General features: G+C 44.3%; 1 protein-coding gene across 5 annotated transcripts in view; it reads right to left on the bottom strand.

The window, feature by feature from the left end:
* The window catches only part of CNPY1 (canopy FGF signaling regulator 1), a 57,302-nt gene extending 30,837 nt beyond the window's left edge, over positions 1-26,465 (bottom strand). Inside the window, exons 1-4 of one of the 5 annotated variants that reach the window (XM_029077368.2) lie at positions 26,332-26,465; positions 25,956-26,009; positions 25,244-25,517; positions 15,696-15,819 (exon numbers count right to left, since the gene is read on the bottom strand). In XM_029077368.2, coding sequence (XP_028933201.1) covers positions 15,696-15,819; positions 25,244-25,264 — 145 coding nt within the window. In that variant the 5' untranslated portion in view covers positions 25,265-25,517; positions 25,956-26,009; positions 26,332-26,465. Of the gene's footprint in view, positions 1-15,695; positions 15,900-22,750; positions 22,950-25,243; positions 25,518-25,955; positions 26,156-26,331 lie in introns of those variants that run through there. The other 4 variants (XM_007667858.3, XM_007667859.4, XM_029077367.2 and 1 more) reach the window with 4 other exon arrangements.

Below are 26,465 nucleotides of genomic sequence, written 5' to 3' on the forward strand. Positions count from 1 at the left end.
CTGCAAGGGATCTAGACAGTGGGTGAATGGGGGGATTTGGCTACAAGGGGAAGGAGACTGAAGGATGTGGAAAGATGAGCAGGTAGGAGCCAGTTTGGAGGGGGCCCTGTGGCTTCTAATAATAATAATAATTATTATTATGGTATTTGTTAAGCACGTAATATGTGTCAAGCACTGCTCTGAGCACTGGGTTAATCAGGTTAGACACAGTCCCTATCCCACATGGGGTTTAATTTACACTCTTAATCCCCATTTTTTTTAACAGATGAGGTAACTGAGGCACAGAGAAGTTAAGTGACTTGCCCAAGGTCACACAGCAGGCAAGTGGTGGAGCACTGGGGTGAGCCCATTTGAGTGTAAATACCTTGTGAATATGAAATGAGTCTCATGCTTCTCTAACACCCAGAGGGTACCAATAAATACCACTACTCCCATCCTCCCAAATACACTCCTGGCAATTCTTTGTTTCTTGACCCTGGACTAATGACTTTAAAGCCCCCAAATTAGCTAGGGCTTTTTCCTTGGCCTTTTCCCAAAATAATAACAACAACAATAATAATATTTGCTAAGCACTTATTATATGTCAACCACTATATTAAGCACTGGAGTAGGAGCAACAATCAGTTTGGACACAATCCCTGGGCCACCTGGGGCTCAGAGTCTAAGGTAGAGGGAGAGCAGGTGTTGAATCCCCTTGTTCTGCAGATGAGGAAACTGAGGCAGAGAGGCGTTAAGTGACTTGCCTAAGGTCACACACCAGAAAAGTTGTGGAGTTGGAATTAGAACCCAGGTCTTCAGATGTTCAGGCCTGTGCTCTATCCACTAGGCCACACTATTTCCATCTGAGACTTTTTTCTAGCACAATGGCCCAGGAGATGGGCCATAGTTAAAGGCATGGTGGTGGGGGCGGGCGGGGGGGGGGGAGTGGAGGAGAAGAGGAAGAGGGCGAGAGAGAGAGAGATTGAGAGAAAAGAAGAAATGAGCTATCATCTCTCCTCTGACTTCAGGAATGAAAGTGGTGGGTGCAATCTCAGAGATACAGGACTAATAGGGACCTCTGACAATTGCTTCATCTGTGCCCTGGAATTTCTGATCTTGAGGAGAGGAAACGGGATCAGAAAGGTGAAAGCAGTTGGGATGGGGAAGGGAGGGTGCTCCGTTAATGAAATCATTAACCCATTCACGCCTGAAAATCCCTCCGTCATTCCCTGAGGAGGTGTGAAAGACAGGATCATTTCCCATTTCTGCCCCGGGTCACAGAATAGGGAGCGGCGTGGGACAGCCGTGACCCAGGTCTCCCGACTTCTCGTCCAGCCTTCATTTAAATGTTAATCTGAAATCTTTGTTTAAACCACTTGAGTGTAGAGTTTATTAAAACCAGCTGGGAGGAATAGTGCGGTGGCGAAAGATTGGCAGGGCACACACTCAGCTGGAGGTGGGGGCAAAGGAGAGGGCCACGCTGGGGACCAGGGGGAATAAGGATGGCTACTTGGTCCACCTCAAAGTGGCCCCTAGGGGCAAGTGGGCAGCTCCTGGTGCATCCCTCCAATGCTTCTCTCTGGTCACAGCTCACTCACCACCAACCTAATCAGGGCTCACAAGCAGCTTCTCTCATTACTTGTGGACATTCCCTAGATGCTCTTTATAATAATAACCACAATGATAATGATGGTTTTTGTTAAGAGCTTACTATGTGTCAGGCGCTGTTCTAAGCACTGGGATAGATAAAAGCTAATCAGGTTGGACACAGTCCCTGTCCCACCTGGGGCTCAGTCTTAATCCTCATTTTACAGATAACTGAGGCACAGAGAAGTGAAGTGACTTACCCAAGGTCACACAGCAGACAAGTGGCGAAGAGCGCTTACTGTGTCGAAGCACTGGGCTAAAAACTGGGATAGATACAAGCGGCTAAGAAGTAGTGTGGTCTAACGGAAAGTATACAGGCCTGGGCATCAGAACACCTGGATTCTAATTCTCGCTTTGTCACTTGCCTGCTTACTTTACCTTGGGCAAGTCACTTAACTCCTCTGGGCCACAGTTTCCTCGTCTGTAAAATAGGGATTAATTCCCATTCTCCCTCCTGCTTAAGCTGTGAGCCTCAAGTGGAACAGCAACTGTTTCCAACCAGATTTACTTGCATTTACCTCAGCACTTAGTTCAGTGTTTGGCACATAGTAAGCACTTAAATACCACAATTATTATATAAGATACTTATATCAGACCCAGCCCTTGTTCCACTTGGAATTTAAGAGGGAGTAAGACTAGGTTTTTCATCCCCATTGTATAGATGAGGAAACCTTAGGTGATTTGCCTTTGGTCCCATAGCAGGCCACTGATAGAGCAGGGGTAAGAATCAAGATCTACTGACTCCTAGGCCCTTTTTCTTTCCATCAGGTGCAGAAAATGGGTGAAGAAACTAAGAGTCACAAAAACAGTGAAAAGGATGGTAAATGGGTCCTAAGAAAAAATGTTAATGGAATTGGGATTAACTTGGAAAAGGGAAGGTGAAGGGAGTGAACTACTTGCCTCTAGACTGTAAGGTCATTATGGGCAGGGAACATATCTGCTAACTCTTAGTTAGCTTAGTACAGTGATATGCAAATAATAAGTGCTCATTAAATACCACTGATTGGTTGCTTTATAATAATGTTGGTATTTATTAAGCACTTACTATGTGCAGAGCACTGTTCTAAGTGCTGGGGGGTAGATACAGGGTAATCAGTTGTCCCACGTGAGGCTCACAGTTAATCCCCATTTTACAGATGAGGTAACTGAGGCCCAGAGAAGTTAAGTGACTTGCCCACAGTCATACAGCTGACAGGAGAATGCTGCTAAGTTCTCCATTTTCAAAGAGGCCTAAACAAGAAAAAAATGGTCAATTTCTGTTGGACATAGGAAATAACTTCTCGAGTGTTAGCATGATAAACTTTTGGCATAGGTGCCCCAAGAGGTGGGTGAAATCCTCATCCCTGGAAATCTTTCAGGAAGAAGAGCTATCCAACTCTCCTAGGTGGTTTAGGCCTTGGAGGAAGAGGACATGGGTTCTAATCCTTGCTCTGCCACTTGTCTACTCCGTGACCTTGGGCAAGCCACTTAACTTCCCTGTGCCTCAGTTACCTCATCTCTAGAATGGGGATTAAGACTGTGAGCGCCAAGTGGGCCAACCTAATCACCTTGTATCTGCTCCAGTGCTTACAACAGCACTTGGCCCATAGTAAGCATTTAACAAATATCATTATTCTTATTATTATCTGTCTGAAGGCAGGGGATTGTTCCATATGACCTTTCCCATCTCTAATATTCTTCGAGATCACAGATCTCATCATATGACTGGCGAGGAGAGAAAAAGGGTGGTGGTGAAGGAGGGAGCTATAGTAGCAACAGTGACTCAGAAGTCAAGCCTTTTTAACCCCCTCCAACAGCTCCCTTAGGGTTGGGTCAAAGGATCTGGAGGTTGGGGAGAATGGGGGCAGTTAGGATAGGAGAGAAGCACTCATCAGTTCACGATTTCACTCATCGTGGAAAGAGCCCGGGCTTGAGAGACAGAGGTCATGAGTTCTACTCCTGGCTCCACCACATGTCAGCTGTGTGACCTTGGGCAAGTCACTTAACTTCTATGGGCCTCAGTTCCCTCAGCTGTAAAATGAGGATGAAGTTTGTGACTCCCACGTGGGACAACCTGATGACCTTGTATCCACCTCAGCGTTTAGGACAGTGCTTGGCACATAGTAAGCGCTTAACAAATACTATCATTATTATCAGTTATGTGGGCTAAGAGAAACCTAATCACCCCCTTGCCCACACCATATTCACCAAGGGCATCTGAACTGCTGAGGAAATGTGTAAGGTGGGGATGGGCCACAGTTTAAAATGATGCTGATGGCAATAATCAATAGCAGCGCGTGGCTCAGTGGAAAGAGCCCGGGCTTGGGAGTCAGAGGTCATGGGTTCAAACCCCGGCTCTGCCACTTGTCAGCTGTGTGACTGTGGGCAAGTCACTTAACTTCTCTGTGCCTCAGTTACCTCATCTGTAAAATGGGGATTAAGACTGTGAGCCCCACGTGGGACAACCTGATTCCCCTGTGTCTACCCCAGCGCTTAGAACAGTGCTCGGCCCATAGTAAGCGCTTAACAAATACCAACATTATTATTACCCCGGCTCTGCCACTTGTCAGTTGTGTGACTGTGGGCAAGTCACTTCACTTCTCTGTGCCTCCGTTACCTCATCTGTAAAATGGGGATTAACTGTGAGCCTCACAGGGGACAACCTGATTACCCTGTATCTACCCCAGCGCTTAGAACAGTGCTCTGCACATAATAAGCACTTAACCAATACCAACATTAGTAGTAGTAAGCAGTAGTATGAGAAGCAGCGTGGCGCAGTGGAAAGAGCACGAGCTTTGGAGTCAGGGCTCATGAGTTCGAATCCCAGCTCTGCCACTTGTCAGCTGTGTGACTGTGGGCAAGTCACTTCACTTCTCTGTGCCTCAGTTCCCTCATCTGTAAAATGGGGATTAAGACTGTGAGCCCCACGTGGGACAACCTGATTCCCCTGTGTTTACCCCAGCGCTTAGAACAGTGCTCTGCACATAGTAAGCGCTTAACAAATACCAACATTATTATTATTAGTAGTAGTAGTAGTGACCAAGGACCTGTCTTTGCCCATTTCTTCAAGGTGGCCACGAGGGGGCGACGTTGGTGTTAACCCAAATCACTCGGAATAATAATAATAATGTTGGTATTTGTTAGGCGCTTACTATGTGCAGAGCACTGTTTTAAGTGCTACGGTAGATACAGGGTCATCAGGTTGTCCCACGTGAGGCTCACAGTCTTAATCCCCATTTGACAGATGAGGTAACTGAGGCACACAGAAGTTAAGTGACCTGCCCACAGCCACACAACTGACAAGTAGCGGAGTCGGTATTCGAAGCCATGACCTCTGACTCCCTAGCCCGGGCTCTTTCCACTGACCCACGCTGCTTTAATTCCCCTAAACACTCCACACTGGGCTCTAGTGCCCTATGGGTCTGTTTCCTGTGTGTTAACGAAGAATCCTCTTTATGAGAAAAGACACCTAAACATATTGATCAATTAATGGTATTTTTTGAGCATTCCCATGCCAATCAGATTTATTGAGCGCTTACTGTGTGCAGAGCACTGTATTAAGCACTTGGGAGAGTACAGAATACAATATAACAGGCACATTCCTTTCCCACAACGAGCTTACAGTCTGTGTGTGCAGAGCACTCTGCTAGGCACTTGGGAGAGTACAGGACAGTAGAGTTGGTAAACATGGTCCCTGTCCTCAAGGAGCCTACAGTCTAGTATATCGCCAAGATCCGCCCTTTCCTCTCCACCCAAACGGCTACCTTACTGCTACAGGCTCTCGTTATATCCCGGCTAGACTACTGTGTCAGCCTTCTCTCTGACCTCCCTTCCTCCTCTCTCGCCCCGCTCCGGTCTATTCTTCACTCCGCTGCCCGGCTCATCTTCCCGCAGAAACGATCTGGGCATGTCACTCCCCTTCTTAAACAACTCCAGTGGTTGCCTATCGACTTCCGCTCCAAACAGAAACTCCTCACTCTAGGCTTCGAGGCTCTCCATCACCTCGCCCCTTCCTACCTCTCCTCCCTTCTCTCTTTCTACTGCCCACCCCGCACGCTCCGCTCCTCTGCCGCCCACCTCCTCGCCGTCCCTCGGTCTCGCCTATCCCGCCGTCGACCCCCGGGTCACGTCCTCCCGCGGTCCCGGAACGCCCTCCCTCCTCACCTCCGCCAAACTGATTCTCTTTCCCTCTTCAAAACCTTACTTAAAAATCACCTCCTCCAAGAGGCGTTCCCAGACTGAGCTCCTCTTCCCCCTCTACCCCCTCTGCCATCCCCCCTTTACCTCTCCGCAGCTTAAGCCTCATTTTCCCCTTTTCCCTCTGCTCCTCCACCTCTCCCTTCCCATCCCCACAGCACTGTACTCGTCCGCTCAACTGTATATATTTTCGTTACCCTATTTATTTTGTTAATGAATTGTACATCGCCTTGATTCTATTTAGTTGCCATTGTTTTTACGAGATGTTCTTCCCCTCGACGCTGTTTAGTGCCATTGTTCTTGTCTGTCCGTCTCCCCCCATTAGACTGTAAGCCCGTCAAACGGCAGGGACTGTCTCTATCTGTTGCCGACGTGTTCATCCCAAGCGCTTAGTACAGTGCTCTGCACATAGTAAGCGCTCAATAAATACTATTGAATGAATGAATAGTGGCAGTGTGTGCTGAGATGCCTTTTGGGGAGCAAGGTGTCCAGAACATTCAAAAGGATTTTTGTGCCCATTCGTGGGTAGACATCATCTTGATCTCAGGAGTCAAAATGAAATGACTGGCCAAACTCACCAGCTATTGTCTCTCATTTGATGGATTCACTGGACAGAATGCAGTTGGCCTTTCTCAAAGAGCAAGAGCCCGTTAGTTCACTCAACCAGTTCAACAGGGGCCCCTCCTCAAAGTAGCAATCAGTCAGTGGTATTTATTGAATGTTTACTGTATGCAAAGCACTGAACTAAATGCTTAGTAGGTGCCGGTGACATAGTTAAATGGTCAATGAGTTGCATTAAAAAAACCCAAAAGACAAGTCCTTGGAGAGTGCAGTATCATAAAGTTAGTCACATGATGCCTCAAGGAGCTTACAGTCTAGTGGCAATGTGTGTTCAGAATCCTTTTTGAAGGCAAGGTGATTGGGGCATTTAAGAAATTTTTATGTGCATCTATAGGGGCCAACTCCAACTGTCTGAGGTGGACTGCCGGCCCAGCTCCTCCCAGTCTCTGACAAGAACAGTTTCAAATCAAGGCTGAAAAGACTGTCCACTCCAAGTCACCTTGCCCTCACCCCACAAGCCCTCAAACACCTAAAGTCCTTTCTCCCTTTTTGCTCCCACACTTAAATGAAGAGGTGATAATAATAATAATACTAAAAAAAGTATTTGATAAGTGCTTACTATGTGCCAGGCACTGTTCTAGGCCTGGGGTAGATGCAAGATAATTGGGTTAGCCACAGTCCCAGGTCCATATAGGGCTCACAATCTTAATCCCCATTTTACAGATGAGGGAACTGAGGCACAAAGAAGTTAAGTGACTTGCCCAAGGTCACACAACAGAAAAGTGATACCTTGTAGGGTGAGTTCACAAGCCAAATCAGACACCCTGTTACTAGAAAAATGAACGATCTTACATTTATGGATTTTAAAATACAAAAACATAATTTACAGTTCAGAGTACCGAATATAATTATGCCCAAACTAATTGTGTCACCTCATTATCTTATAAATATACTTGCACTATGCTCAGTCAGTTGTACTGCAGCTTTGCATTTTCATGTTAACTGACATCCCTGTGTGTGTAAATCACTGTAATTTGCATGATTACAATTTCTTATTAAGAAAATCTTCACGTGAAAATACACCTGGGGATTCAGTGACTGTTGATCTTGCCTCTCCCAGAGCCTAAGCCTTCCTCTGGATGGAAGCTGCTTTGGTTCTTTCAAACACTTAAGAGATGCCAAAGGAGCAAGGATAAGCTGGGTGGGAGAATGAAGGAAATGAACCAAGGCAGGTTACCCAAAGATCTGCTGAAAGGTGAGCTATTTCACACCTCTACTTATTTTCACAGCATTTAGTACAGTGTTCTGCACACAGTAAGTGCTTAAAAAATAGTATTACTGCTATTACTGATGTGGAAAGTTCATAAACAAGGAAGACAGAAGGAACATGTTTAGAGAAAGAGTGTAGCCTAGTGGATAGAGCACGGGCCTGGGAAGCATCAGAAAGATCTAGGTTCTAATCCCATCTCTGCCTTTTGTCTGCTGTGTGACTTTGGGGAGGTCACTTAACTTCTCTGTACCTCAGTTACCTCATCTGTAAAATGGGGATTAAGACTATGAGTCCCCTATGGGACATGGACTGAGTCCAACCTGATTAGCTTGTACCTACTTCAGCACCTAGTACAGTGCCTGGCACAGAGTAAGTGCTTTAATAAATACCATTTAAAAAAAAGAAAAAGACAAGCCCATGGCACTGGGAGGTAGCAGCAGAAGACCAGTCACACAGAAATTCAAAAAAGGGTGGCTGTGTTAGAGTACGCAGTTCAAAAATCTGGTCAAAAATCAGTATGAGGACAGGGTCAAAAGTGGAAGGAGGAGGAAAGAGAGGGAAGAGCAAAAGGCGAAGATGGTTGGGTTGGGGAGGAAGTGGCAAATAAGGGAGAGAGGAACAGTGGAACAAAAGCAAGTTATCTCTTCCACTGAAGCTGCTGCTGCCCATCTCCAAAATCTTCTGTATCCCCTACTGTCCACCACTGCCCAGGGAACTGGATTGGGCTGCTAACAGAGGATTTTTTTTTAAAGTGTGACTGTTGTGATTATTGAAAGACTTCTGATTAAAGCACCTCTAGACTGTGAGCTCATTGTGGGCAGGGATTGTCACTTTTTATTGTTTTATTGTTCTTTCCCAAGCACTTAGCACAACGCTCTGCACACAGTAAGTGCTTAATAAATGCAGCTGAATGATCACTTTATCTTAGAACAGAAGCTTCAAGATGATCACCACACCAAGAGGGAAAAACAAAAGCATCACCAGACACTAGGGTTGTAAATGCAACAATATATCCAGGGGCAATTTTATCACATATACACTGTAGAAGGGATTATCTGTCACTCCTGAGGTATCTTTTTGCTTGTTTGTTTTAAATGATATTTTTAAAGTACTTATGTGCCAGGCACTGTACTAAGCGCTGGGGTAGATACAAGCTAATCAGGTTGGACACAGTCCAGGTCCCTCTTGGGGTTCACAGTCTTAATCCCCATTTTAAGAGATGAGGTAACTGTGGCATAAAGAAGTGAAGTGATTTGTGCAAGGTCACACAGCAGACAAGTGGCAGAGCTAGGATTGGAACCCACCTCCTCTGACTCCCAGGCTTGTGCTCTATTCACTAGGCCATGCTGCTTCTCTTTATCCACTTATTTTCTCTCTCACTCACTCACTCACGCACACACACACACACACCACACAGAGATAGAAATCTCAGTCAATCCCATCTTTTTCCAACCTCAGAGGTTGCACACACACACACACACACACAGATAAAAATCTCAATCAATTCTTCAACCCCAGAAGTTAGACACACACACACATACACACCACCCTCTCTCTCATATATATACTCTAGAGGAGCTAAAAAGATTTAATGCTACTTCTAAAAGTGTCAGATGAAAACAGCATTGTGAGGCTCTGAGAGAATTTGGGTAGAGGTGTTTTGGAAAACTTTCCAAGGTGACTAGAGCCTGAAGTAAGCAGACCAGAAAGTGTAAACACCCATGCAAGGATAGAATTTAAAGGAGCCACTTAGTTTTTCGTAAGATATAGTGAGGAAGTTGATTGTCCAAGAAATTGTCATAGTCTAAATGTTCCCAGGTCTAAGGCTCAGGTGAGGAGAAATGCAGAAAATAAATCCACAAAAATCCATTCCTTTCTCAGCAGACCTGATGTTTCTAAGGAAGTAGGTGTCCCCTGACCAGGCCTCCAACTACTTGCCGTTAAGCACCCCGATAGTGCAGGGGGTTCTGTCCAGTGCTCACATGCATTTCTGTGAATTAGATGTGCACATTTCTGAAGCTCTGAGTCTCAGCTTAGGTTGCCATGCTTCAGTCGCTCTATTTGCATGTTTGCAAATTTGTGTCCAGCCATTCCTCAAGGGCAGGGACATGACTGTAGTAACTCCACTGGGGCCCAGTCCTCTACTTTGGAAGCTGGCTGGCTGTCTCTATGGTGACCATCCATCCCTGGTCCGGTTCGGACAAAGGAGTACCTGGAACATCGCAAGTTGAAGGTTGCTGGTAAAGTTATTGGGTCAAGTCAGAATGCCCCAGCCCCAGCCACTCAGAGGAAATTTTTTCCATTTCACCAACCTAAGTTTAAAATAGGAATCTTTAGCAAGTGGAATCCTTGTAGAAGACTGGAAGGAGGAAACTTAACATATTTAAAACAAACACATTCCACTGAAAAACAACCCAACTTCAATCCTCAGGATCGAAGTTTCGCCTGGGCTGTTTTCAAGAGCCTTTCAGATGTCGGGCTTCTCTGCATAGAGAGGGTGACCACCTCTTCCTTCACACCCACATTCCTGTCTTCTCTCAGGAACTGTTTTCCAATAAAATGTCAAAAGGTACCAAAGTCTGTTCCAACTAAGATCATCTCTTTCCTGCCTGAGGGGAGGCCTCAGGCAGTTGGAGCAGTGGGGGCTTTAGTGGAACAATAAGTATTTAGTCTGCTAATCAGATTCAGATGGGAGGTAAAATAGTTATTGTTGGCTCATTAGGGACTAACATTTCAAGAGCAGTGATGGGACTAATGTTACATGGAACAGGACTAGATTTATCTGTGGAACTATGGTCCACTTGGAAGTTTAAGAATAAAGACAGGAGAACCATCAAATTCTTAATGACCAGTCACCTTATTGGTGGAAATAATTTTCCTGACAAGTGCCATACATTTTAATATCGGGTGTAGGCCTTTGCATACACACTGACCTGGAAAAAAAAAAGCACTGCAGAACTATGACTTCTGCGATCATTTCTCTTATTGGCATTTTTTATCTGTTTTGTAGTCAGCAAGTCTCAGAGAAGTAGGAGAAAATCTTCCCTACTTTAGGAGAGTGGGGTAGACAGAGAGAAGAAGAAAAAGAGAAAGAGAGGGAGAGAAATAAACAGTTTATAAGCTTTGCTGTGTAAGCCTCAGTTCCTTCATCTGCAAAATGGGGATTCAATACCTGTTCTCTCCTACTTAGACTGTGAGTCCCATGTGGATCTAATTATCATATATCAACCCCAGCACTTAGTCTGTCAGTCAATCATATTTATTGGGAGCTCACTGTGTTCAGAGCACTGTACCAAATGCTTGGGAGAGTATAACAGACATGTTTCCTGCCCACAACAAGCTTACAGTCTAGTCTACAGGCTTAATACAATTTTTCTGTTAGAACAGGAGTGGACAACATGTGTGGTTGGTGCTAATGGTGATACTGAGATAGGGCCTGGGGTGAAGAAAAATGGTCAGCCTCTCAGCCCTACCCCTTCCCCTTCTTCCCCTCAACTCAAAATCAGGAAGATTCCTTTGCTCAACAATATGTTTCTAGTCCCTTAAGAATGGCCCCTCCTCTCAGGATTGCACCTAGAGGGTTTCCAGTACTCTAGCAGTCACAGATACAAGAGGTAGAGTCAAGCAGAGGCATACCCATTCCACTCCTAGCTTGGGCAGAGACTAACGAGTGGAAGACAATCTGCTACAAGTCAAAACTCTCATGTGCTGGGCAGCAGCGGCACGGGAGAGAGTCGAGGGTGGAAACTCAAGTTTACTGTGTGGAAGAAAGCAATGGTAAACCACGTGCCTATTTTTAACCAAGAAAACTCTATGGATAGACAATGTTTGCAGATGGACGTGGGGCATTCTGGGAGAGACATGTCCATGAAGTCAGAGATGCCTTGACAGCATAAGAAAAGAACAGCCCATTGTTGGCAAAACAAATTATTTTGATCTTTCCAAATGAGGAAAGGCTTGGGAGTGTGGCACTTTTTCAATCAAGCAATCATATTTATTGAGCACTTATTGCATGCAGAGCACTGTACTAAACACTTGGGAGAGTACAATTTAACAGACCTGAATGTACCATTCAGGTAGAACTAGATTTCCTATCCTATGCAACCACAGATCCACTCACAGGGAGGGGAGAACAAAATGACGAGGGCACAGAATGGAGAACTAAAACAACACTTACAAGGTCACAGCAAACAACATCTTTATATCACAGACCTATCAATTATCTAAAGCAAACAGATTACTCTCTCCTTTCTCTCTGAGTAAAACAAACATTATGGTGGTGAAGGGGCTTGAGGCAAGAACCACTTAGTGGGCTGAAATAATTTGGTAGCAGTCCACTGTTGAAAAGCACTGCTTTGAGTGAGAGGGCAGAATGTAACTTATTTCCAAGGCGAACCATCATGATGCTTCGTCTTCCAGCTGGACCATATAAATCCTCTTCCTATAGGGAACAGGATCAGGAGTTGGGCAGATCTTCCCCATCACCTAATTCAGAATGAACTTGTTAAAGCATTTTTAGTATAATGAAAACATTAGATCAATTCCTAGCAGTGATAGTTGTCATTAAATCAATAGTGTGTGTAGTCCATTATGCTGATGGCTGACACAAGCACTTGAAGGTCTGCTAACAATGAGACTGCACAGAAATGCCCTCTACAAAGAGAGCAGCAGGGGGAAAAAAAAGAAGAGATAAAAATCTGTTACGTCTACCAATCTGGGGGACATTGAAAGGAAGAAAAAAAGTGATCGTTGGAATGTTACAGGTACCTAACAAGAGCTGATCAGCAGAAGGAATGATTCATTACGCGATGCATCACTTGCACTTTAGTTACACATGAGCCCACTGACAGAACTTGGGGTCCACCCACCCCACCTTTATCACCTTCCTGAATAATGAGCAAAGCAAAGCAAATGAGCAAATAATGACAAGCACGAGGAGGGTGGGAGAAGAAATCAATCCAATAAAGAAGCACAAGGTGAGCCCTCGAACAGTACATTGATCGGAAGTCAGAAACGAGTTAAAGCGGCCCCCTGTGACCCACGGATCCCTGCAGGCTTTACTTTGGACTGGAACCAAGGAGGAAGAGAGTCCCCTATTCAGAAACCCGCAGGGATAGGAGAAGTATTTTGGTGGAAGAAGCACAGGACAGAGACAAGAGACCTGGGTTCTAATCATGACTCTTCCAATTGCCTGCTGTGTGACCTTGGACAAGCCATTTAACTGACCTTCAGTTTCCTCATCTATAAAATGGGGACTAAAAACCTGTCCTTCCCCCTTAGACTGAGGCACCTTGTGGGACAGGGACTGTGTTGGATCTGAATGCATTTTATCTACTTCAGTGCTTGGAACTCAGTAAACATTTAAGTAAAACCACTCTTATTAATACGATGAAGGAGAGGAACCCAGAAGAAGTTTAAGACAGAGTTCCTGAGGCTACAAAGTGTAGAGAGAGAAAACACTTTCCATAACCACAGGAGTTCTGCCTAGGCATCTTATAATGATTGTACTGATTAAGTATTTATTATATGCCAAGTGCTGGGGTAGAAACGAGATAAGTAGATCTGACACACAGGGCTTCCAGTCTAAGAGGGCGGGAGAACAGTCATTTTTCCACCATTTTACAGATGAGGATTGTAAAATACAAAGAAGTGATATGCCCAAGTTCACACAGCAGACAATCGACAGTCGGGACTAGTATTAAGGTCTGCTCACTCAGTCCCCTGCTCTTTCCACTATGCCAAGCTGCCTTCCCAGTTAGGAAGGGAATGGCCTAAAGCAGGGCCTCATGGCAAAAACGCGGGGTTGGGAGTCAGAGGACAAAGGTTCAAAGCCCAGCTCTGCCACTTGTCTGTTATGTGACCTTGGCAAGTCACTAAACTTCTTTGTGCCTCAGTTACCTCATCTGTAAAATGGGGATTAAGACTGTGAGCCCCATGTAGGACAAGGACTGTGTCCAACCTGATTATCTTGTATCTACCCCAGAGCTTAGAACAGTGTTTGGCACATAGTAAGCACTTAATGAATATCATAATTATTATTACTACAAATAAATGGAAGGGACAGCCCTAAGTAAAAGGGAGGATTGTGTAAGCCAAAACCTGGTAAGAACCCACTTTGAGGGTCTTTAGGAGCATACACTAGGTGCTTAATAAATAGAGCTGACTGCAAGGTTGTCAGCCCTGTGAACAGTTGTCACTGCTGAGAGGCAGCAGTTGAGAAGCAGCATGGCTCAGGGGAAAGAGCCCGGGCTTGGGAGTCAGAGGTCATGGGTTCGAATCCTGGCTCCGTCACTTGTCAGCTGTGTGACTGTGGGCAAGTCACTTGGCTTTTCTGTGCCTCAGTTACCTCATCTGCAAAATGGGGATGAAGACTGTGAGCCTCACATGGGACAACCTGATTACCCTGTATCTACCCCAGCGCTTAGAACAGTGCTCTGCACATAGTAAGCGCTTAACAAATACCAACATTATTATTATTATTATTGTCAAAAACAATCAGATCACAGAAATTTTACCAAGGCCCAGGGAACATAGGCTAAATCTTGCCTGGATTACTACAGCATTTGGGGGAGAGAACTAAGATTATATTAATAATACCCTCAGTTCTCCTAAAATGTGGGCGTTACATTCTTATAGAAATCCCACACTGAGGAAAACTCGCATTGTAGTACTCACCATGATCTACACTGCCTGTACAGACATGACCATTTCTTGTCCCGGACCAATTCACTTGGTTGGAAGAACACTCAATTCTGTCATCGTCTTCTAGCCAAAATGCATTGTGAAAACATGCATTCTGGCAGTACTGAGTGTACCCCATAATAATTACCGACTCTCTTCTGAAAACTAAAAGCCCTTCATGAATGTTAATTCTTAACAAACCCAACATCCCTGAATTTATTTTTGTGGGCTGCTATATATTTTGGTACAGTACTTCACTGTAAGGGTAGATGAGGTGGATTGCTGCTACATTTCCCTAAATAGGTTTATTTCAGAAAAAAACAAAACACATTAAGGGGTTTAAAGCTCATGATCCAGAATCCATTTATTAAGCAATCATCCCTGAATGCTGAGATTTCACCAAAGAAGAGACTTAACACTCCACTCCTCTCTTCCTACCATCCATAAAATTGGTAATTCAAGCGTAACTGGAAAAAGATCATGTGTTTCCCCACTATGAATCCAATCAATTGACATTATCTGTTGAGCACGTAAAACTGTACTGAGTACTAGCGAGAATTCAACAGACATAAGATACATGGTTCCTACCCTCAACTGTTTCAAAATCTAATGAATCCAAATATTTTACAAGATTCGAAATGAAATCTGCTCTCAAAATCGGAGACACAGTGTGGTCTAATGAACAGAGCACGGGTCTGGGAGTCAGAAGGATCTGGATTCTAATCCCAGCTGTGCCAGTTGTCCTCTATGTGACCTTGGGCAAGTCACTTAACTTCTCTCTGCCTCAGTTTCCTCATCTGAAAAGGGTGATTAAGAACTGTGAGCCCCATGTGGGACAAGGACTGTGTCCAACCTGAGTAGTTTGTATCTACCCCAGCGCTGAGAACCAGTGTCTAGCACCTAGTAAGAGCTTAACAAATACCATAAAAAAATTCAAGAGCTGTCTTCCAAATATATTCTTGTACTTATCAAGCTGTAGCAGTTGCAGTTAAATATGGGTTGCCCTTCCTCTTGGACTGGTTATCCCATGTGGGACAGGGAAAGTGGGGAACTGATTGTACCATATCTACCCCAGGCCTTAGTTCAGTGTTTGGCAAATAGTAAGCACTTAAATACCGTAATTATTAATTGTATTATTGACTGCCTGAGGGAGTTGCCTTAAAGGGGGGGAGCCACTCACAGTGTTCCCTTATTCCACCCCTCAGCTACTCGGGGAAGAGGAAGCCTGGAGATTAATTTACTCAGGGTATTCTTTGAGTGCTTACTGGATGCTAAGCACTGCTGGAGTGGAGTGTGGGTCGAGTGAAGGAAGGGTCTGCTCTCCATGGGTGTAAGTTCCACCAGCGTGGCCTCGGGGCCCTGGGGGAAAAAAATCACTCACCTCCGCAGAACACCTCTCGGTCTCTTTCCGCTCTCACCTGAGCCGGGGGTCGGACCAGCAGCAACAGCATCCCTAGCAGCTGCACGCCCCTAAAAGCAGGAAGAGGTCGTCTCATGGTTTCCTCCTGGAGAGAGGAAGGGAAAATGAGCGGGCACCTTTCCATTGGGGACTAGTTCCAAAGTTTCAGAAACCACTCTGGCCCTTCCTCCTAGGGGATGTGGACATGCAAAGCTTGTACAGGTGTGGTGGGCATTGCCGGGGAAACCAACAGCCTGCTTCCAGCCCCGCCCCGCCTCTGAAGCAGGTGAGGAGAGACACATTACCTGCACAGTTGCATCTGGTCAGATGCACCTGACCCCCATACCTGTGAGTTCCACAAGAGGGGAGGGTTTCCAGTGACCCTCCCACCCTGTATCCCCACGCCCCCCTCCCCCCCCTCGGGCCAGAGGACCCAGGGCCAGCCCGCACACCTAAAATTCCTGAGCTCCAGTAAGCCAATTGTATTTGAGCTCTTACTGTGTGCAGAGCACTGTACTAAGTGCTTTGGAGAGTACAATATAACAATAAGCAGACATTCCCTGTCCACAATTTGTCTAGAGACAAGTTTACAGTCTGTAAATTGGGGATTAAGACTGTGAGCCTTTTGTGTGACAGGGACTGTGTCCCACCTGAGTAACTTGGATCTACCCCAGCATTTAGCACAATGCCTAGCACCTAGTAAGTGCTTAACAAATACCAGCAGGCACTGTACTAAGAGCAAGGGTAGATACAAGCTAGTCAGGTGGGACACAGTCCCTGTCCCACAGAAAGCTCACAGTCTTAATCCCCATATTTCAGTTGAAGGAACTGAAGCACACAGAAGTGGAGTCATTTGCCCAAGGTCACAAAGCAGACAAGTGGTGGAGCTGGATTAGAACCCAGGTCCTTCTGCCTTCCAGGTCCATGTTCTATCCACTAGGCTGTTTCTTCTCATGCTTGTTTTTTTTCCCTTCCCAGTTTCCCTCCCACAGAGGAATAGTTCATTTAAAGAACTGGGGTACTTGTCATTCAGGTAAATTTCAAATCCAGACTCCAAAGCTAAGAAAGACATCAACAGCAGGGCTGGGCTAGAATCCTGACAGCTACTACCCACCCGGTCAGTCCATGGAATGTATTTAATTGTCTGTCCCCTCTACTAGATTATAAACTCCTTGAGGGCAGGGATCACGTCTACCAATTATACTTTCCCAAAGACTTAGTACAGTGCTCTGCACACAGTAAGCCCTCAGTAACTGCCACTGATTTACTAATTGATTGTTCTGCCCTCAGCAAGTGCTCGTGAAATACCACTGACGTTGATTTATTGATTGGTTGGTAGTTTTTTTTGAGACTCCTCATAGGACAGGTACAGTGTTCTGTCCATCTGGAGTGCTTGATATAAGTGCTGTTTGACTGAGAAGCAAGGGCATTAAAGGGAATGGGCTCTAGACAGTTGTTTGTTTGTTTTTTTTTTTTAACTGCCGGCCTTCTTGGTCATTTTCCAGCTCATGGTGTTTTTTCTTCTGTGCCTCCTCCTACCTCCTCTGGGCATCCCTTCTGCAGGAGTCAGAAAAGAGATGCAGGAATAGGATCAGCAGGTTTTCTTCCCTGTGAATTCCAAACCACTCCTTTAGGAAATCATTGACCTCTACCCCTGGCAGAGCCTCTCCAGGAGAAGGCAAAATTCCCAGCTCCTACCTTGTGTTAGTGTCTGCCTTCAGTTAGAGCCCGGGGGCAGGAATCATTTGCGTTTGTTTTGAACAGCTCCAGGTTTACCATCCGTGCCCTTCACCTGGTAATACATGCGTGTGTCCTGTTGTCGGTATATTTCCAGGACGAAAGGGATCATGCGCAATGGAAATATGCCCTTCATTCAACTTAATCTCTCTATGTGCTCAGAGACACTTTTTTTGAAACATCATTTTGGGGCTAGTACTTTTTTGCAAGGGGAATAAACATCCTGTTCCTTCCATCTCCCCGGTTGGAACAGTCTGGTATCAGCTTCGCTACCTTTTTAGATGCTCTTAAGGCTTACTGAATATAGCTTTCCCTGGCTCCCTTCAGACCTAACATGGTGAAGAAATTTTCCCTTGTACTGATGTATTTTGGGAGAGTACAACTTAACACACATTCCCTGCTCACAACAAGCTTACAGTCTAGATGGGAAGTTTTCATCCTAGAGGAGATGCGATTTCAGATGGCCTTTGAAGGGAGGAGAGTAGTTGTCTGCCGAGTATGAAGAGAAGGAATTCCAGCAGGAAAGAGGGTGTGAGCAAGAGGTCAGCGGAGGGAGAGTCGAGAATGAGGCAGTGAGTAGGTTGACTTGAGAGGATCTAAGTGTACAAGCTGGAGCGAGAGAGGGGATAGGCACAAGGGAGAGATCATTGTTCTAGGTATAATGAGAATAATAATAAGAAAGATTAAGAATAATAAGAAATAAGAATGTAATAAGAAATGCACAGTCCTTTTCCACAAGGAATTCACAACTGAAGGCATAGGAGGATTCAAAAGTTAAAAACAGTGAAAAAACAGGGTTAACACCCATAGCCTCCACCTTTAGATGGGGGTGGGCATTAGCTTCACTCTAGGCACTCAAGGGGAGAGGGAGATGGGTGGGAAAGAAATGGGGATACTGGAACTCAGTTGGAATCTAAGAGGATGTGGCCAGGGGCTGGGTGAATCCCTGAGCCTTAAAATCAGTCAGTCAATCATTCACTGGTATTTATCGAACGCTTACTCTGTGCCTAGTAATAGTGATCTAGTGATACGTTTAATGGATTTTGCCTATTTTGCCTTCTATCAATTAAAGGAGTATTTCCCAAAGACCCCTCCAATAACCTGGATAAAAATAATAACAGTAATACTATTTGTTAAGCCCTTACTGTATATCAAGCAATGTTCTAAACATTGGATCTAAAAAATGATTAAAAAACAATCTGGCACTCTTAAGATCCTGCCTCATTTTATCCTTGCTGGCCAGTGCCAACATTAAAGCACTTTACATTTAAAAGCAGCACCGTCTCACTGGATATCAGAGCAGTTGACTCAATGCTTCGTAGTGGCCACTCTGCACTTAGCTTCCCCATTCAGACAAAGAGAAAAGCCAATAACCTCAGCCCTCTGAGGCTTCACCTCTATCATTTAGTGTGTTTTGGTCTGAATTGTTTCATGTCTTTTACTTAAAGGGGAAACCTCTTGGGCAGAGATCATGTGACTCAGGCTCTCCTGAACTTTACCAATAATGACTTTCTTTAAAAATATATCCTGAAGCCAGCCAGCCAGCCAAAATACTGGAGCAGCAAGGTGGTATGGATAACTGAACAAAATTGTGCTTGGCTATTTTTTGGGCAGCTGCCGGATGGATTTTTTTCTTTCCTTTCATGCCATTTAACATTGTATTTTGAGGCACCTTTGGTTCAAATAATTGATCAGTTTAGACCCCCGATGTTCAGATAATTGAATTGCTGCATATATATCCAGGGAAGTGGGGAAAATGAAAAACCAAGAAACTCATTGAACCAGGATATACACTGCCCTGGGGCTAGGAAAAGGGAGATAGGCAGAGGTGATGGAGTTTGGAGGGGAGAGGTGGTGGCCAAGGAGAAATCTAGCATTTTATCCCAATCAACTGTCACATAAAGTAGTAAAAATAGCAAAGCATAGTGGATAGAGCATGGGCCTGGGAATCAGAAGGTTGTGGGTTCTAATCCTGGCTCTGCCATTTGTCTGCTGTGTGACCATGGGCAAGTCACTTCACTTCTCTGGGTCTCAGTTACCGCATCTGTAAACTGGGGATTGAGACTATGAGCCCCATGTGGGACAGGTAATGTGTCCAACCTGATTTGCTTGTATCCATCCCTTCTTTTAGTTCAGGGTTGGCACATAGTAAACACTTAAAAAAATACCACAATTATTATTATTATTGATTGACCAGCTGAGTACTGTACTGAGAGGGTGCATTAAGGAGGTACTGTACTAAATTGGACCAGTTGTTCTGGGCCCTCCAGAAGGTAGACAGAATTGGAGTTCTCACCTCACGAGGCCTATGGGAAACATGGCCTAATTTGTGCAGCCGCTTTGTACTGGAACCCTGGGACTCTTCAATCAATTAGTCCGTAGCATTTATTGAGCACCTACTCTTTCTGGAGCACTGTATTATGAAGTATTTGGGAGAGTACAATTGAGATTGCAGATACAATCCCTGCCCTCAAGGAATTTACCAGCAATCCCAAACCTCCAAGGTGTAAATCTGCCCAAGGGAATTACACAAACATTCACACAGACCCCACCCCTACACACACCTCTCTCAGAAAATCAAATCTTTGTCCTCATCATTAGAGGGCCTTCCACTCCTTAATTCTTTCTTCTATTCTCTTTCCAGCTTCTGCTCCTTAGCCTTAGAGCCAGGAGATACTTCCCTGGGGATGGCCCTCTCCCAGGTGAAATTAAACACTGTAAATGGACGGGTGGATCTCATCATACCTCAGAAAACCCTCTTGAAAATGCACTTCCTCTAGAAGGCATTCCCCAGTTAAACTCACTTTTTCAAGCAAGGTAAATCCAACCACCATCTTTAGCACTTAAGTTAACACACTTATCCTGTGTACGTATCAGTTTACGCTCATTTACACTTATTTACTCATCACTGTAACTGTATGTAAACCTGCAACCCACAGTTGTAGCATTGTTCTTTCTCCTGCTCTGGTTATTTGTAAATAATTTGTATCTGCTGTCTTTCCCAATAGATTATAGGCCCCCAGAGGGAAGGAACCCTGTCTTCTCCTGAACTCTTCTAAGCCTTTTGAACATAACTTGCACACTGAACATGTTCAATAAATACAACTGATTGGTCACAAAAAAAGATTAATAGAAGATGGACACTTTCATTCTTGAGCCACGAAACAGAAAAATGCTTGGAAATTGTAAAGGACAATAGTCCAAATATCTGCTTTCATGATAATGTTGGTATTTGTTAAGCGCTTACTATGTGCAGAGCACTGTTCTAAGTGCTGGGGTGGATACAGGGTCATCAGGTTGTCCCATGTGAGGCTCACAGTCTTAATCCCCATTTTACAGATGAGATAACTGAGGCCCAGAGAAGTGAAGTGACTTGCCCACAGTCACACAGCTGACAAGTGGCAGATCCGGGATTTGAACCCATGACCATTCATTCAGAAATGTATTCCCCCAAAAGAGAGGCTGCATTTCTATGAGAAATCCAGATCATGATGATTACACCTTGAAGCCAAAATACAAGCAACATCTTTTGGAATGTTTTGGACAAAGGGAAATAAATTAATTTTCAAGCCCCCTTACTAACTTTTGGCACTGGCATGGTGGGCTAATTGCAAAAAAGGTCAGCTGCAAAAGAAAAATTTGCCCCTTCAGCCAGGCACATTTTACACCCAGTTATAAGACACTGAAAAGAGAAGCTTAGGTTGAAAGTGCTTCTAACCAGAATATTCACTCCCATCAGGTTTCATTATCCAGGATAAACATATGGTATTTGGTGTGCTGCTCCACTCCAGTATTTGCTGCTTAGGGAATTTCAGTCCTGACAAAAGAGATTATCCACTAAACGTGGCAAACATTAAAGTTGCAAGGAGGCAGGGCAATGATCAGATCAGACCCCAGTTCTGATCTCAGTTAAAATATGTCTTTAAAACCATATGCGTTGCATAGCCCCGAGCACAATAGATAGGGCTGTGTTTGAAAGTCTCTTCCACTGGGGAAATAATTTTCAACCCTTATTGTAAACAGCAATCTATTTGCATTTTGTATGCTTTTCACATAGTGTTCCTTGCTAATGATCATAGATAAAACAGCTACTGTTAAGGATTTTTTTCCAGCCCCTTTTTCCACCTCTTCCTCTCTCCACCCTGATCCTGCTGTGATGTCATATGATCATGTTCGGGATATAACAAATTCTATTATAACCAACTGTGATTCTCCAAACAGAATGAGGACTGCACTGGAGAGCTTTTCCGAGTCCACTGATTCAAATCTGCAAGTTCTATAATGCCTTGGCCAAATCTGGAAATGGATTATCAAGACATGTTAACACTTTCAGGACACTTGTGAGATTCCCCCTTTCTGGAGTTTTGTTTTCTTTGGGATTCCACCTTAGCAGAAAGGTGGAAATTTAAGTGCTTAGATTTTCAGCTATATTGGTGCAATCTTTGACAGACAACACCCATGACTTCAACAATACCTCCTTACAAAGCCACTTGTTTGGGTTAAGTGCTCTGCATGAAGTAAGCACTCAATAAATACCACTGATTAACTGCCTGGGAGTGCTATTGAACCAGAAAATTGTTAAAAAGTGGATGTTCCCAAGTTGATTTGAAACTCTAAGCCAACAGCATTTCCTCCACTCTGCCAAACTGAACTACAGCTTGAGATATTTCAGAGAGAATCTGCTCTGTATAATTGCACCAAGTTTAAAAGATGGAATTACGACGACTGATGAGAGCAAGCGAACTTGGAAATTGTCTCAATCCCCTCTTTTGTATTGTACTCTCCCAAATGCTTAGTACAGTGATCTGCATAGAGTAAGTGCTCAGTAAAAACCTGATTGACTGACTGATGGAGAGCTTACCAAGAACATATAGGATCCTCTGAAGGTTTCAACCACAGATCCCGAAATCAAACTGGACAGAATGCAAATTAGCTCCACCACTCAGAAAATTTTGAAATCCCAGCTCTCTTACCAAACACGCTAAGTATTGAAACCCATGATAACGGCGGATAAAGTTTTTGAAAGTGAGATCCGCTGCACCCCAGCCAAAGGATTAAAGAGAAAAGCACAAACATTCTCACTAACAAACTGGGGAAAAAAAGAAACCCCCAAAGAACTCCTTTTCTCTTCATACCTGGCTCCCCAAGAGGAACAAAGTCACAGATAACAAACAGCTTAAGACTTTCCCCTCCCCCTCTGCCAGGACCAAAAGCAAAGTCAGCTTTCCTAAACTCACTAATCCCCCCAGCTCAAAGGAACCTGACACCTGCAGGTAACCCAAACAGAAATCAGACCTTACCTAATTTCTTAAACGTCTTGGGCACTGAACATGCAAAAAAAAAACCCACCAAAAAAACCCAAGCACCCAAAAAGTGGAAGGGCCTCAGGTGCTGACGGGGTTGAAAATTGAAGCTGGTGAATAGAATTTTTCCTCTGACTTTGGGATTCTTCTCCCCCTATTTATATGGTCCAATAGCCATGACAGAGACGAACCAATGATGGAGTGCCACTGAGGTATTTACTGACAGAAACAGCTTGCCCGTTGAATGCTAGGGAGGTTAACCAATTAGAAGCAATTAGACTAGTAGAAATGCAGGAAGCAAAACAACCAATGGACAACAGTAAAAGGCAGGGCCAAATGTCTTGCTCCTGAAAGGGACAGAATGGGCCATAGCAACAAAAGACTCTAGAGCTCTGGGGACAGGAGTCTAGGGAGAAGACCCAAGCTCTTTCTTTAAATAAGAAGGGATGGAATGATGCTTGTAACAGAGCTGTTCTTGTGCCTTCCATTAGCCAAGAAAAATGGCATCTCTATTTTCCACCATTACCAGGACATTATGACGCATCTTTGTGTGGGCACATAAAATGATTGTGCAGAGTGCCATCTGGGGGCATGGCTGGAGGTAGGGCAGTGGGTACACATTCTTGGCCGTTCTGCTTAGTCACCGCTAATCCCCCAGCAAGATCACTCCCTTATGCATCACAAAACACACGGGAAATGGATTTCAGAAGCCCATTGCTTAGGGCAGGAGTCTGCTCCAATTGGACATAATCCCTATTAGAACAGAAAACCCAGGAGGAGGCACAGTCCCAAGTGTTTAGCATAGTGTTTTGCACAGAGTAAGCACTCGATAAATACGATTGATTGATTGAGAGCCCTCCACCCCTTTGCAGGACCAGGGAATGCTTTGATACAGCCCCTTATAGCTCCATGGGATAATCATGTTTATGGTCATGTACAGACAGGCTGTGGTCTACACCAGCCAATTAGCCAAGTAATTCAAGATCCCAAAATACTCTCTGGCCTGAATTATTCGGATATTTCTGTCAGAAGTGAGTTTTTTTGGCCTGAAATTGGTTAATTCAGGCCAAAGTATATTATTAGGCTTCCATTATCTGGGTGATTTATGTATCTCTTTATCACCCCAAAGAAGGCTGCCCATTAGTGAGTGGAGTGCTTAGCTTTGTTTTAATTGTGAGTTTAGAAGAGGAAATGGATCTAGAGTATGTAAGGGTAGTTTACACGCCCCCCCCCTTGCCCATTTTCTCCTTTCCCCAGATATTTAAACTGCTTTCTAGTTCCTAAATGCTTAAATTGTATGTGCTGTACTATAGACATTCAGGTAGTCCGACTTGGTTAAGCAGCTAAAAAGTACTTTTTTTACAGGATTTGTTAAAATGCCTACTATGTGCCAGGCACAGTACTAAGCTCTGGGGTAGATACAAGCAAATCAGTTTGGACACAGTCCATGTTCCTCAAGGGACTCAGTCTGAATCTCCATTTTACAGATGAGGCAGCTGAGGCACAGAGAAATTCAGTGACATGTCCAAGGTCTCATAGCAGACAAGTGGGGGATTATAACCCAGGACCTTCTGACTCCCTGGCCCACATGGTCTCGTGGTTTTCATTTATTTATTTATCATTTATCTAACGGTCCTCTAGTTTGTAAGCTCCTTGTGGGCAGTAGCTTACTTTATTGTACTTTTATCTCCCAAGTACTGAGTTCAATACGCTGTGCGCAGAGTATAAATACCATCGATTGATTGATAGATTATCTGTATTGAAGCCCGATTGAATCACATCAACTCATTCCTGTCCACCCAACTTCCACCCTTGGCCCTTCCATATTGAATCCCTATCCCCAGAGTTTAAGCAGTGTGGCTCAATGGAAAGAGCTCGAGCTTGGGAGTCAGAAGTCATGGGTTTAAATTCCGGCTCTGCCACTTGTCAGCTGTGTGATTGTGGGCAAGTCACTTCACTTCTCTGTGCCTCAGTTATCTCAACTGTAAAATGGGGATGGAAACTGTGAACCCCACGTGGGACAACCTGATTACCTTGTATCCCCCCAGCGCTTAGAACAGTGCTTTGCACATAGTAAGCACTTAACAAATACCACCATTATTATTATTATTTTTATTATTATATAGATATATGTACTTTTATTTGTGCTGTATATTCAATTATTTATTAAACTACTTCATTTGGACCACATCTGTGCTACTTTCTGTTTGATCCTTGTTCTTCCGTCTTTCATTCAATAGTAGTTATTGAGTGCTTATTGTGTGCAGAGCACTGTACTAATTGCTTGGAAAGCACAATTCAGCAACAGAGACAATTCCTGCCCAACAACAGGTTTACAGTCTAGTCTAGAAGACTCCCACTGTTTGTAAATTCCTTTTTGCTGTCTCCTTCATTACAGCCCTGGAGAGCAGAGAATAGGTGTCCTGCTTCTGCTGTACCCTCCCAATCGCTCAATACAGTGCTGGCCCCAAAGAGGTGTTCAGTACCCACCATTAGCTGATTTACGGGCATCACGAGTGCATGTTTTACGGGGCACTGGATCTCTGAATCTATGCTTCTTCCATTGTCTCTCTGTCGTCCAGGTAATCACTGTGCCGAATCAATTCCCCTGCTGGGGCTCAGATGTCTGAAGTTTGTTTTTGTGCTCCTGGTCTGCATCCTCAGGTGTGAGCAGGGTGTCATTTTCTCAGGTACGCCTTTCGGGTCCGTGGCATATCCTGAGCAGTCCTCGAGCCCGCTGTCGCTTTTCAGTCAGAGTTGATTGCTAGGAATGCAGGTGTTTTAGAATGATAAATTTGAAAACGTAATTTTGAAGCCGCTGTCCAATGTAACCCACTTAACTGCAGGCTCACATTTAAAATCACGTCCTCCTCAATCAGGATGTTTTAAAATTAAAAACAAACAAATCATCACTTCCCCCTCAAAAAACAAAGCCTTCAGCCAAGCATCTTAATAAAAGATGTTATGTCAGCAGATGATAAAAGAACTGTCTATTTTTCAAGATCCAATTCATTAGCAATTTAAGAAACTGGTTAACATGGCATATGATGTTACCGTAATCCAAGGGATTTGCAGGTTTATTACATCCATATGAAAGAATGTATGTATTATTAATGAGAGGCGTGGTCTGAGCAAGAATGGAGAAAACGGGAGACTTGAATTTTAATTGTGGTTTGGAATCTGGCCAACACCAGACATTTACCTTTTTTGCCTTAATTTCCTCATCCATTTGCCATTTTCCCTCTTCTGAGGATCTCTGGAAAAGTGAATGCAGAGCAGTCCAGTGTATTAGGCGAAAGACCAGGGACTCCAGTGTTTTCTAGTCCCAGTTTTACTGGGATTAGAATTCCACTCTGTGACTTTAGGCTATCACATGACCTCTCTGGGCCTCCAAGACCTTATCTGAAATGAGAAGATAATACAGACTTGCTTCTCAGTGCTATTAAAAGGGCTAACTAATGTATCGGTGATCTGTTTCCCAAACACAAAGAACCCCTAATGCTATATTGTAATTCTGTGACATCACGAGAGTGCTTTGAAGATGAAAATTCAAAGGTTTCTTTTTTTTAAGCACTCACCCCAGTCTAAAATTCTTCATCCCCAAAGAATAAAAACAGCCTTTTCGGTTGAATATGTTTTAAATTCAGCACGAGCTGGACAAAAATACTACCCTGCACAGTCTCTGTCCTCAGCTAAGGTTTGGCCCACAGTT

This window comes from Ornithorhynchus anatinus, chromosome 13 (genome assembly GCF_004115215.2).
Source record: "Ornithorhynchus anatinus isolate Pmale09 chromosome 13, mOrnAna1.pri.v4, whole genome shotgun sequence".
NCBI classification, from domain to species: domain Eukaryota; kingdom Metazoa; phylum Chordata; class Mammalia; order Monotremata; family Ornithorhynchidae; genus Ornithorhynchus; species Ornithorhynchus anatinus.